This window comes from Chrysochloris asiatica, unplaced genomic scaffold (assembly GCF_000296735.1).
Source record: "Chrysochloris asiatica unplaced genomic scaffold, ChrAsi1.0 scaffold00171, whole genome shotgun sequence".
Lineage (NCBI taxonomy): Eukaryota > Metazoa > Chordata > Mammalia > Afrosoricida > Chrysochloridae > Chrysochloris > Chrysochloris asiatica.
Window position 1 is genome coordinate 6,258,154 of NW_006408689.1, and position 12,385 is coordinate 6,270,538.

The 12,385-nt window shown below is 40.4% G+C and overlaps 1 protein-coding gene across 3 annotated transcripts in view; it reads right to left on the reverse strand.

Moving 5' to 3' along the window:
* Positions 1-12,385, reverse strand: part of SNCAIP (synuclein, alpha interacting protein) — a 120,587-nt gene that overhangs the window by 29,805 nt on the left and 78,397 nt on the right. For all 3 annotated transcript variants that reach the window (XM_006871635.1, XM_006871637.1, XM_006871636.1), the window contains one exon: positions 6,167-6,292. In XM_006871635.1, the coding sequence (XP_006871697.1) occupies positions 6,167-6,292 (126 nt within the window). The remainder of the gene's footprint in view (positions 1-6,166; positions 6,293-12,385) is intronic.

Here is a 12,385-nt window from a genome sequence, read left to right on the forward strand (position 1 = left end):
TATATTTAACCATTGTGATGAATGGGAATTCTGTCATCCCTAAACCCATTAAAGTCCACAGCAGTAGGAGAAAATGTACCATCATTACAAAAGAGAGCCTGTGATGAACTTTTAGTAGTTGGTATTGCCAGACACTTCCCTTTAGAACTGCCAAAGGTGTATCAGAATCATGTAGTACAAAGATGTAGCTACTATTACCAACACCTACCCCCAGCAAATGGAAGGAGAGAATGGGGAAGGGATTGGTAGTAGTAGCTAAGCCAAAGAGACCTTGCCCTTTATGAAGTGTGCAGTGTTTGTGGTGAGACACTTTGTCCCCTTCCATGGATGGGATCCCAGAATATTACTCATGAAGTCTAGGGATGCCTGTAAGAAGGGGAGACTGGCATTTTCTTTACCCATTCCTACTTGCTTGGGACTCCTGGTGTGGTGCTGTAGGATCAGCACTGGACTGTGAACTGCAAGGTTAGCAACCACCAGCTGCTCCTCAGAAACCCTGTGCTGAGTTGCTATGAGTTGAAACCAACTCAATGGCACTTAACAATAACAACAACTTGCTTGGGTAACTGGTCTGTTGTTGAATTTGCCTGTCTGGGAGTAAAAAGCACTAGAGAGAAGTGACAAGGTAGATTGTGGAGAGTCTATGAAGCTGCTCACACTCCTACCATGGGCCATAGCAACCATGGATTTTGTAGAATGCAGCTTGATATGAATTCTCTTGTCATTACCCACACTAGAAATGAAGTGGGCCTTTCTAGCAAGAGGCAGTGAGGCACATCCAGGTGGAGGGGAAGAGGTAAAACTGGAGCCAGATCACCAATGCAGGGTAACAATGGGGAAGCTCCACTGCGCCTTCTGAAGACTCCACTCTGGCACCTGAAGGCCTACCACAGAGGGTACTGGTGGCAAGCCACAGTGAGCCAAGGAAGCAGTGACAAAGGAGATTGCCATGACCTTTCCCAGTGAAGCAGAGACATTTGACTTTTCCCCTGCATACTTCCTTTTTGTCCCCAATATAGGAGTTCAGAAGAGATAAGGGACAAGGCTAAAGTGAAGTGTCAACAGCTGTTCATGCCTCACTTTCCAGGCCCTTAAATCCTAAATCTAATCTGGGATGGAGAGGGAAGGCTTTGAATCAAAACGAGACTGAGATTTTAAACTGGTCTGAAGTAAATTTTAGTAGCCAAAATTAAGTAGAGCGAGCATTAGGGAATCTGGCCATCATTAATTGAGGAGAGGTTAGATGGTTGTTGTTAGGTGCCGTTGGGTTGGTATTTACAACAGAATGAAACACCAACCTCACAATCTTTGCTACATTTAGCCCATTGCTGCTGCCACTTTGCCAATCCATCTTGTTAGGGGTTTTCCTCTTTTTCACAGACTCTCAACTTTACCAAGCATGATGTCCTTCTTGAGGGCCTGGTCCCTCCTGATAATAAGTCTGAACTATGAGAGATGAAGTCTGGCCATCTTGGCTTGTAAGGAACATTCTCTACTTCTTCCAACACAGATTTGTTTGCTATTTTAGTAGTCCATGGTACTTTTAATATTCTTCTATAATAGTCTCCTTGTTTTACATTTCTTCAGCTTCAGTCTGAAATCACATATGCACAATTGATGGTCTGGTCCATAGTCTGCCCCGTCCTTGTTTTGGCTGATGATATGGAGCTTTCCACAAAAGTAGTAAATTTGATTTCTGTGAATGTCATCTTTTATGTTGTTTAAAAAACGTATTTGCAATGAAGAAGTCATTGGACTTGCAAAATTCCATTAAGTAATCTCCAGCATTGTTTCTATCATCAAGGCCGTATCTTTCAAGTACTGATTCTTTCTCTTGGTTTCCAACTTTGCATTCCAATTGCCAGTAATTATCAATACCTTTTGATTGCATGTTTGATCAATTTCAGACTGAAGAAGCTGGTAAAATTCTTCAATTTCATCATCACAGGCTTTAGTGATTGGTGCATAAATTTGAATAATAATGGTATTAACTGGTCTTCCTTGTGTCTTATAGATACTATCCTATCAGAGACAGGGTTGTACTTCAAGACAGATATTCAGATGTTCTTTTTGATGATGTTCAGTTTGTCATTCCTGGCATAGTAAATCATGTGATCTTCAGATTCAAATGGTCAATACCAGTCCATTTCAACTCACTAATATCTAGGATATCAATGTTTATGCATTCCATTTCATTTTTGACAACTTCCAATTTTCCTAGATTCATACTTCATACATTCCATGTTCTGATTATTAATGGATGTTTAGAGCTGTTTCTCCTCATTTTGAGTTGTGTCCTATCAGCAAATGATGGTCTCAAAGGCAATACTCCATTCATGTCAACTCTACTTTGAGGAAGCAACTCTTCCAATTTGAGGGACTCATCTTCCGGCTCTATATGTGACAATATTCTGGCACTCTTGATCACGTTTCAATATTCAAAATTCTGGTGCTGACAGTGTTCTACTGCTGTTCATAAGGTTTTCTCTCCTTCTTCCTAATCTGTCTTAATCTGGAAACTCAGGTGAAACCTGTCTACCATTGGTGACCTTGCTGGTATTTAAAACACGAGTGGCAAAGCTTCCATAATCACAGCAACAAACAATCTATCTTCACAGCCCAGCATGGTAAATTGACAGATGAGTGGTGGTAATTATATGGAGCATGGTTAAAATCAATAACAACAACAAAAATAACTAAATTGTTTTATATTTATACTTTGATACTATTAGATTTCACAACAAATATTGTAATATTCATTAACTATCACAATCTGAGATATTCAGTGACAATATGCTGATGAGACTATAGCCCTCTGAACCTATTTTAGTAATAATAGGCAATCCTTTTTTCCCTAAGCTACTTTGACTCAGAGGCCATTAGGAGCTCCATTTCCTTTTTGGTTTATGATCACTCACCAAGAAAAGGTCAATTTACCATAAAGCCATTGCCACCTACCTCACAGGGGTGCTACAGAGAGCATGTCGGCATTAAGCTCTCAAAGAGACTCAAAATAAATACATACTGTTATTACACCCCCTTGTCTCTGACCTCTGCATTTTTCTTTCCAATGTTTTCCTTACTCAGTCACTCTTCACCCACATAAGGTCCCCACCCCCTTATTCACTTGCTTTTCTCAGTCTCTTTTTATCTTTTTAAAAAATCTCACACCCTGTGGATACACCCTCTTCCAAGATTACCCAAGTTTCCACATCTACTGTATAGCATCTAGTGCCAAAAATATCATTGGTGTTAAGTGGCGTGATGAAGGTTGTGAGAGGACAGACCACCTCTCTTCAGAGGTGATTAGTATTTCATATAATAAAAAGAAAAATAACTAAAATCACAAACAGAATTAAGTAATGGCAACTGGTTTTCTTTGGCTTTCAGTCATATGATATCTGATAAAAGGTTCATTTTAAGACTACTAAATATTAGTGTTTTTTAAATGAAAAAAATGTACTTTTCGGTTTTTATTCAATTATCTTTCCATCACAAAAAAATAATGCTAGTCCTTTAATCTTTCTGCAGATCCTGGAAATACTTAAAAAATCTCTCTTTTCTATACTCTCCAATTTCTTATCAGTCACATTGAAACTTGGTGCCTCAGATTAGAGAGAGATACCTTTCCAACAACAATGGGAAAGCTTTCAGATACTTGGAATGTTTCTATCAACTTCATTTTCCACAGAGCTGTTTCACATGAATGAATACACTAGAGAGCTTTACGCTGTTACTTCTGTTTTTTGCTTTGATTAATCGCTTGCCTTTTACATTTATAGTTTTTCCCATGACTTGTGCTAATTCTGGTGTCCTCCCTATCTTCCAGAGCAACGGGTTCTCACTGCCCACTTTTCTGTTTCAGATACAGTCTATGTTGCACACAGTAGGACCTCAATAAACACCTGTGGAGTAATGAGCATATTATGTGAGCCTGTAATAAAGAAAACAACATATACAGAAGGCAAAAAGTTGTTGTTTTTATCGAGGTCAGTATTTAAATGTCACATTTTGAGCAGTATGATCTTGGTGAGCTAACAGAATTTTCTCTAATCATGGCCTTCAGTCACAGACTGTCAATCTCTCTTTCCCACAGCCTAGGAAATAACCAAAGTTTTGGTCATTTCCAATGGTAGGAATGGTTTCATTACGATAACTACAATTCTTCATAATTAAAAATCTAGGCCAAATCTAAACTTTGTTTTTCTCTCCTCACACTTTCTCTCCTCTTCTATGTGTTCTTCAGTCTCCTTCAGTTTAGTTATACTCTCTGCTTTGTCACTGAGGGTCTTCAGAATCTTTCAGGAGAAAAAGCCTACCCAGGCTTTACATTCACTCACACATGCCCCAAACTTGTATGGACCCATGATGGGCTATTCCATCATGCTCTATTCAGTAGGCCATCCAAATTTGACTCAGAGCATTGTGTAGTTCTTCATTCAGTTGAGGGATGAGATGTTTTCTCCTTCAGCATCCCCATACTCCCTAAGCATCCATCTTCAAGTACACCTTCAAGTAGCCTGGAGCAAGGAAAACCCCTTCTCCCCTCTCCAGCAGCTCTGCTCTCAACCATTTTACATCATTGTACACAAAGAAAATGAAAACAGTTGCAAGTCTTGTTGGACTCATAGAGTGGGTAGTCAATCAAGTTCCTGCCACAGGCTGAGGGTATCAATATCCAAGGCCTCCTGTACCTACTTCTGGGCCTTTTGGCAGGCATTTCTAGAAGCTCATTTCTATTGCACAGAAAGGAGGGAAATCCTTCCAGTTTTCCTTTAGCCTATACCCCCAATTCCAACAAATTCTTCTAATCCATTCCTGAAAAGTTAGTCCTATTCTTCATCTACCTGGGGAGGGAAGGTACAGTGTTGATGGCAAAAATGGTTCTGCCATTTGACAGAGAGCCATGTCAGCCTGGTAGCAGGTTGTTTGCTTTCTTGAGCATGTTTGTGTGTGTGTATGGAGGGTGGGGGAGGGAGGTACTTAGTGCCTACTGTCCTGAACATAGGGACTTTAGTGTAATGCTAAGAGAGCAGGAAAAGTTTCATTCAGCACCCTAGGATACACAAAAAGAAACTTTCAAGGAAGTTTATTTGTGTGGATTTCTGGAAAAAAAAAAGAAAATACAACTCTAGCTACTCATCATTTATAGACTGTGTTGTTATGTGTCTCTGTGGGCTAATGCACTGGACTGCAAAATCGGTATGAACCACAAGGTCGGTGGTTCAAGCTCAATAGTCACTCCTTAGAATCTCTATACAGGGTCGCTGTGCATTGGAACCATCTTGATGGCACGTAACAACCAATTTTATCCAAGAACCTGAGTTTCCTCCCAGGGTGCAGCTCCAGGCCTACAAAGTCACCCATGCCTGTCAGCCTCACAGTCAGCTCTACAGTCTCTTGCTGAGTCATCCCACCAGTGGGGCCACTCTTACAGTTGTTTGTGAGAAAGAGGTGACTGAGGTGGATTCTGAGGGAGCCCTTCTAAGAAGGGCCTGTAAGTGGCTTCAGGGGCCCAGGAGGAAGAGGAGGAGTGGGAGGAGAGGTTGCTGTTGTTGCTCTACTACTCTATTCAAGCACCCTGGATGGACCAAGTTCTACAGTAGGTAATTCGAGTTGTCTGTGGGCTGGCCTGCTGAATTCCTTTTCTGAATAGCTGTTAGTCTCCAGGATTTCAGCCTCAGATTTCAAGCTCTCCAAGACCAGCAGCATGTCACTCATTTCTGTGAGATCATTCCAAGCCTTGGGAGTGGCAGCAGCTAGTTGGGGCTACAGAGGAGCCACTGTGGGGCGCATAGTCATAGGTAGCAACTTCCATTTTGACTTTTCAGTTGCTTGAGTCCCAAAACCACCAATTTTGCCTCTAGTCCAGTTACTGGGCCCCAGGCTTACTTGAGCACCAGCCCTGATGGCAGGACCTTAGACGACAGAGCACAATGGTACAATTTTGAGGATCTTATAATGCCAATTTTACATAACAAACTCGTCTTTGGAACTTAATTGTATAGATAAGTGAGGAGTGGGTGATATAGCAATATAATTCTGTATTATCAACTATGTTATAAACTGTTGATTTGATTCATACATTATTCCATCATACAAAATTTCATTTTTTAAAAAATTGATACATTCATTTCACTGTACAAAGCAGCTTGTTCTTATGTACCTGTATGCACCCAAGGTAGCCATGCTGTGAGGCTATGTGAACAGCGCTGTTGCCATCCTGGTCCACTTCATCCAAAGAGATGCCCTGTTCTTGCATAAACTGAAGAAGCCACAGAAGAATCTTTTCCTATAAACACAAAGACTGCTGGAATTAGTGGAATATCACACAGAGACGTCAAATATAAAGAGAGAGAAAACCAAAACATCTTTTGAAGCTTAGATAAAACCCAACAAATAAACCAAACCAAACTCATGCCATAGCTACTGTATACAGGGTTTTTGAGATTATAAATCTTTACACATGTAGCCTTATATGTTTCCCATGGAGTGACTTGTTTGTTTGAACCTCTGACCTTTCACTTAGCAACCCAATCCATTGTTTTACCACTGCTCCACCAGAACTCCTTCCAGTTTACATTGTTGTTGTTGTTGTTGAGTGCCCTGGAGTCGGTTCCAACTCATAGCAACTCTGTACAGGGTTTCCGAGGCTGTAAACCTTTACGGGAGCAGAAAGCCTCATCTTTCCCCCGTGGAACAGCTAGTAGTTTCGAACTGCTGACCTTGTGGTTTGCAGCCCGATTCGTAACCACTAGGCTACCAGAGCTCCAGTTTACATTGTTGTTGTTGTTAAGTGCCGTTGAGTCGGTTCCGACCCATAGCGACCCTGTACAGGGTTTCCGAGGCTGTAAATCTTTACGGGAGCAGAAAGCCTCATCTTTCTCCCGTGGAACAGCTAGTAGTTTCGAACTGCTGACCTTGTGGTTTGCAGCCCGATTCGTAACCACTACGCTACCAGAGCTCCTCCAGTTTACATTAGAAAGAGAAAATTTATATTTAGTTTAAACTAAAAATTAATGAATCTGACTGAAATGAATGAGAGAGAACTGTACATAGAATCTTAAGGGTAGGAAGTTACCTTGAAAATGTTCTTGTTTTAACCCATTTATTTTATAGAAGAGACTTGATTCATAGAAAGCCTGAGTATCACACCTCAAAATCACACAGCTTGAGATATCCAAAGTTGGAACTAGAATCGAGAGCTTAGAAAAACATTGCAAGGCAATGTTTTTGCTACTGTGCTATACTGGCTTCAGTTTTCAAGAATATAATAAAACCTTGGACTATGAAGGCTCTACTTTTAAATGTATAATCCTTCAACCATGCCTCCTTAATCCCATACCTGCTTCAGTCAAGAGGTTTATGAAAAGAGCAGCACATTAAACTGCCAAGTGCAACCTCACTGATACACAACTAGGATACTCTTGAATTCTACAACCAAATGGTGATGATTTAAAGGTAAAATTGTCTCTCCTTACATGTCAAAGTAAGGGAAACCAAAACTTTGAACACAAACCTTTCAAAAACAAAGACATAGAGCAGTCAGCATGTTTTGTCATAATCTGTTTGCATTTTGCCCACTGAGTCTTTTGTGGTATTTTCATGTTGTGCTTGGCTTTGGGAGAAGCAGGGGGATGGGGTTTCACTGTTTTAAAATAGAAGAATTAAATATAATGTTCAAAAAATATGAGAGTGGTAAAAACAACAGCATGAAATTTAGTGGGTGGAATGTGACATTTAAAATGATAATCATGTGTTTGAAATAGCCTTGAACCTCTTCGTACCCTTTTAAAAGATCTCCCACTCCCACTCACCCCAGTTATTTGCTTGGACTGGTCATGAACTTTTATACTTTTCTGGATTAAATTTGCCTTCACCTTCTGAACATGCCAACTAATTTGCTAAAGGAATGTTGGATAAAAACAGGCAACTCCTTTAATGTTTCCCCCGTAAGCTGGGGAACAGGGCACTGTTTATGAAGGTCTCTTAAGACATCAGGGACAGACTGAACATTTGCATCACACTTTTTCCAAATGAACAAGCAGAAGTAAAACCCCCAAAGATCAAGCAGAGAAAAATGTAACCAATATCTATAACCTACCAAGAACTCACCCAGGGATTCCAGGGTAGGGGTTAGCGGTACAAGCAGACAGACCACAGAGACAATGACAGCCTCAAGGGTCCCTAGAAAATGAGGAACAAGAAAACATGGAGGCCAGGGATGGGAGTCACAATTAGGACTAGGGATATGCTGATATGCTTAACCCATTTCTTCAGAAGCAAATCTGGAGAAAGCTGGAGATGATATATGGATCAGAGTGAGTGATGTTCATCACACATGCATGAGGTAGAACCATTTTCTCCTAATTAAATAGGGGGTGGTCACAAAATTGGATGACTTTTATTTGGATACAGATGCTTATACCTTTGATGTTAATACCTTAAAAGATTGAATGAGTGAAATTATATCAAGAGAAAGGACAAAATCCTTCATTGGAATACCTAAAATGGGCTAGAACTTGCCCAGTGAAGGAGGCTTCCTGTGGAGCCTTTGCATTGCATAAGACTATAGGTGGAATCCTGATCCTCATCCTGAACCTTTTATGGTGGGAAATTTTCACTGAAAGGACAAGCAGACCAGCCTGGAATGGCTAGAAGAACAGAAGATACTTCTCGAAGCAGGAAAAATGAAGAATGATAACGGCAGTGTGATTGACTACTACAAGAACAAGCAAGTTATTCACTGGGAAGCCATCAAGGCAAGTGGTCAGGATCCCTCAGGGCAAACCCCCTTCCAAGACTGAGACTCAAGGGGAATACACTAGCAGGCATATGGTCTTGCTGCTGAACACATTGGTCACCGATAAGGGGAAGTGGGGGAAAAACAGCAGTGAAACTGTGAACTAAGTCCGACCACATTCAACAGACTCTTGTCAACCTGGGTCGAGACATGGTTGGTGAGCAGTATGGCGAGACCTGGGGACTCCTAGGCCCAGGGACAGGGACATGACCACGGAGGACTAGAGCATAGAGTGAAGAGTCCAGTTGACATGAACTGAGGGGAGATGCACAAGAACACCCATACTTGTAGAGAGTACCCATCTGACCTGGCTTCAATGGCTGGATGACCAGAACTCGACTAGAGGAAGAAATAAGAGGAAAAAGAGTAATCTGCAACAATCTGATGAACTTCACCTATGCTTGTGGATGTAGTAGCTCAAAAGAGGGAACAAATATTTAGAGCAAGGATTATTCCCAACTCCTCAGTGGGCAAGTTAGACATTGGCTACCCAAAATGCGGTGTGTGTGTGTGTGTGTGTGTGTGTGTGTGTGTCTACAAAGGCACAAAGTGACTGGCTTACAAGCTTTCAAGAGGGTATGGGGGAAGGTAGAATCTTCACTGAGTAGTTTCCAACCTGTTTGGACAGGGCTGGTGAAAGGTGATGAGGATAAGACTCTTGTGGTTCAAGCAATTATTCAGTGAATAATCGCTACCAGGACTGATCGTGAGTGTTACAAATATAAAGGTAGGTGTTTTGTAACAAGAGGAGGGGGGAGTGACTGACTTTGCAGTCCAGGAGCAGAGGACCCTGGGGCCATCAAGGGAGAAGAGCAGATTGCGGGACCCTGTCCAGAGAAGCAGCGATGCCAGAGATGGAGGCAGAGACGACGACGTGGATGGATGAAGAGGCTGGGGACTCCGGATTCTGGGAGGGAGAAGGTCTCTGTGTTAATGTCAAGGAGTCAGGCTTGCGGGGTATACCCTTTGGCTGTTTGATGATGCATGCAGGGAATTGTAATCATTGCAGTGAAACAAAATAAGATAGGATGAATGTAAAGCTAATGTTCTCCCATGTAAATTATCACATAATTCACAATAAAAACTTAAAAACTTAAAAAGAGAGAGAGAAGACAAAATCATCTGAAGTTAAAGTCAATAGCTGTGACATTCAGACTTCAAGAGAGCAGGTTGCTATGCTTCAACCAATGAGAAGGATGGCTGAACTATACATAGAATATACTCTCTTTACTGGGTCATTCTCATACTTGTGGTGACTTTGTTTGTCCCACAATCGTTTAAGTCATGTAATCTAAAGACTGCAAAGTGTGAGAGATGTTAGGGCATGATCCTTATTTTAACAAATCAGAAAATTGAGGACAGGGTGATTTCTTTCTTTAGCAAATAAAACTCAGAGGAGTTTAACAGATATTTAGAAATGTTTTATATATGCCTCCTTTTTTTCCAGATCTAATTAGGTATTATAGTGGAACTGCTTATTCTACATGCACAGAAAATACCCTTCATTAAAATTCATAATGTTTTGATTTTTAAGATTTGTGTTGTAGAAAATGGAGTCCTGGTGTGGTGGTGTAGGATAAGCACGGAAGAGTAAGGTCGGTTTCAATGACAAGATCAGTGGTTCAAACTTACCAGCTGCTCCTCAGAAACCCTATAAGGGGTTCACTATGAATTAGTATCAACGTGAAGGCACTAAACAGAAATAACAACACATTTTGTAAAAGCAAACATTTTGTTCCCTTATAGAAATCTGGAGGAGAATCTAGGTTTCTGCATTTTGCAGGAGTTTGATAATCTGAGAGAACACGACACCATGAGTGTGCATAAGGCAAAAGTTGTCTTGGCTCCTGATGACTCTCCAAGTCAGTTTCAGGTCATATTGTTACAATAACCTGCCTTCTTCTCTTATATTCCTAATGGCATGAATAACTTTTCCTTTCAAAGAAAGAGCTTCCCTAATCTAATATACATTGAGTTAACATAGGAATAGTAATGTCCCCTAAATTATTGTGCAGAGAATACTGTACACTTGGCTTTCTAATAACCAACATTTAGGACTTGTGAGATGGATGTAGAAATGACTAGAATCTCAAGTTTTCTAAGAACATATTCAGTGTCCACTATCAGAAATATTTTGCTTTCTTCTCTGATTCTGGAGAAAATATCAGCAGAGAGCAACATTTTGCAATTTAAATAATGACTTATTTAACAAATACCTCAAAAGGAGGACAGGACAAATATAACCATTTTCTCCAACTGAAAAGCCCTTAATGTGATGATGGTGGTGGTCTTAGTGTGCCGTGGAGTCGATTCTGATTCATAGTGACCCTGAGCAGGGTTTTTGAGGCTGTAAATCTTTGTGGGAGTAGAAAGCCTCATCTTTCTCCCCCAGAATGGCTGGTAGTTTTGAACTGCTGACTGTGAGCTTAGCAGCCCAACTCGTAACCACTATGCTGCCAGAGCTCCTTTATTAACGCAATGGTGTGTTACATATGCAATGGTGTCTGCTTCCCCTCTTAACTCTATGAATTTGTGTGTATGTGTACTGAGAAGTGTTAAAGAAGGTAACTTCAGATCTTCATTTCCCGTTAAGTATTGCTTTCAGAGAACATCTAATACAGCAACATGGGTTTTCTTTGTTATTTCTGCTGCACAGAATCCTCCAATTTACAGTTCACTTCATATACTAGTTTTCTCTTGTGGGGATTTTCTGTCATTTTAGCAACCTGTTTTGATATATGTTGGATATTCCTAGAGACACACAAGTTGTTTAAAAAGCAATTAATATATAGATTTTATGAGACTTGCTGGACAAAGTCTAATAAAAAATGTAATTGAAAAGCATGCCACATGTATATTGCTGGCATCTTGATTAAGTTAGCTCTGTCTGCAGTAATAGTTGATCAAAACTAATATGCCATCAATTATTGGATTCATTTTAGTTTTTGAAAAAAAAAAAAAAAGAAGTTGACAGTAATTTCAAAATGTAGAACTCAGAGATGGTAAAATGGGGGGTGGGGTGGGAAAAGTACATCTAAAAATCTATTCAGCAGAGTAAGGGTTAACCAATTATTTTGTAAGTTTTCTTTTATACTTCTGCTTACATCCAAATATATAAAGTAAGTATTGATAACAATATAAACAATCATCCTAGCAGCCAACATTTGTATAAACCAGTTGCAATCAAGTTGATTTCTAATCATGGTGACCCCATGTCTGCCAGAGTAGAACTGTGCTCTGTAGGTTGATTTTTTGGAAGTAGATCTTCAGACCTTTATTCTGAGGTATCTTAAATGGACTCAAACTTCTAACCTTTCGGTTAGCAGAGAAGAGAGTAATCATTTGCACCACAAAGGGTGTCCAACATATATGCTTGTTACTCAGATTCGTAATGACCCTGAATAGGACTTCAGAGAAGTGGCTAGTGGGTTTGAACAGCTAACCTTGGGGCTAGCAGTCCAATGCTATCATACAATGTCAGGACTTGTTAGCATATGTCTGTTGTTGTTGTTGTGTGCTGTTGAGTTGGTTCCGACTCACAGCAACCCTGTATAGGGTTTCCAAGGAGTAGCTGGTAAGTTT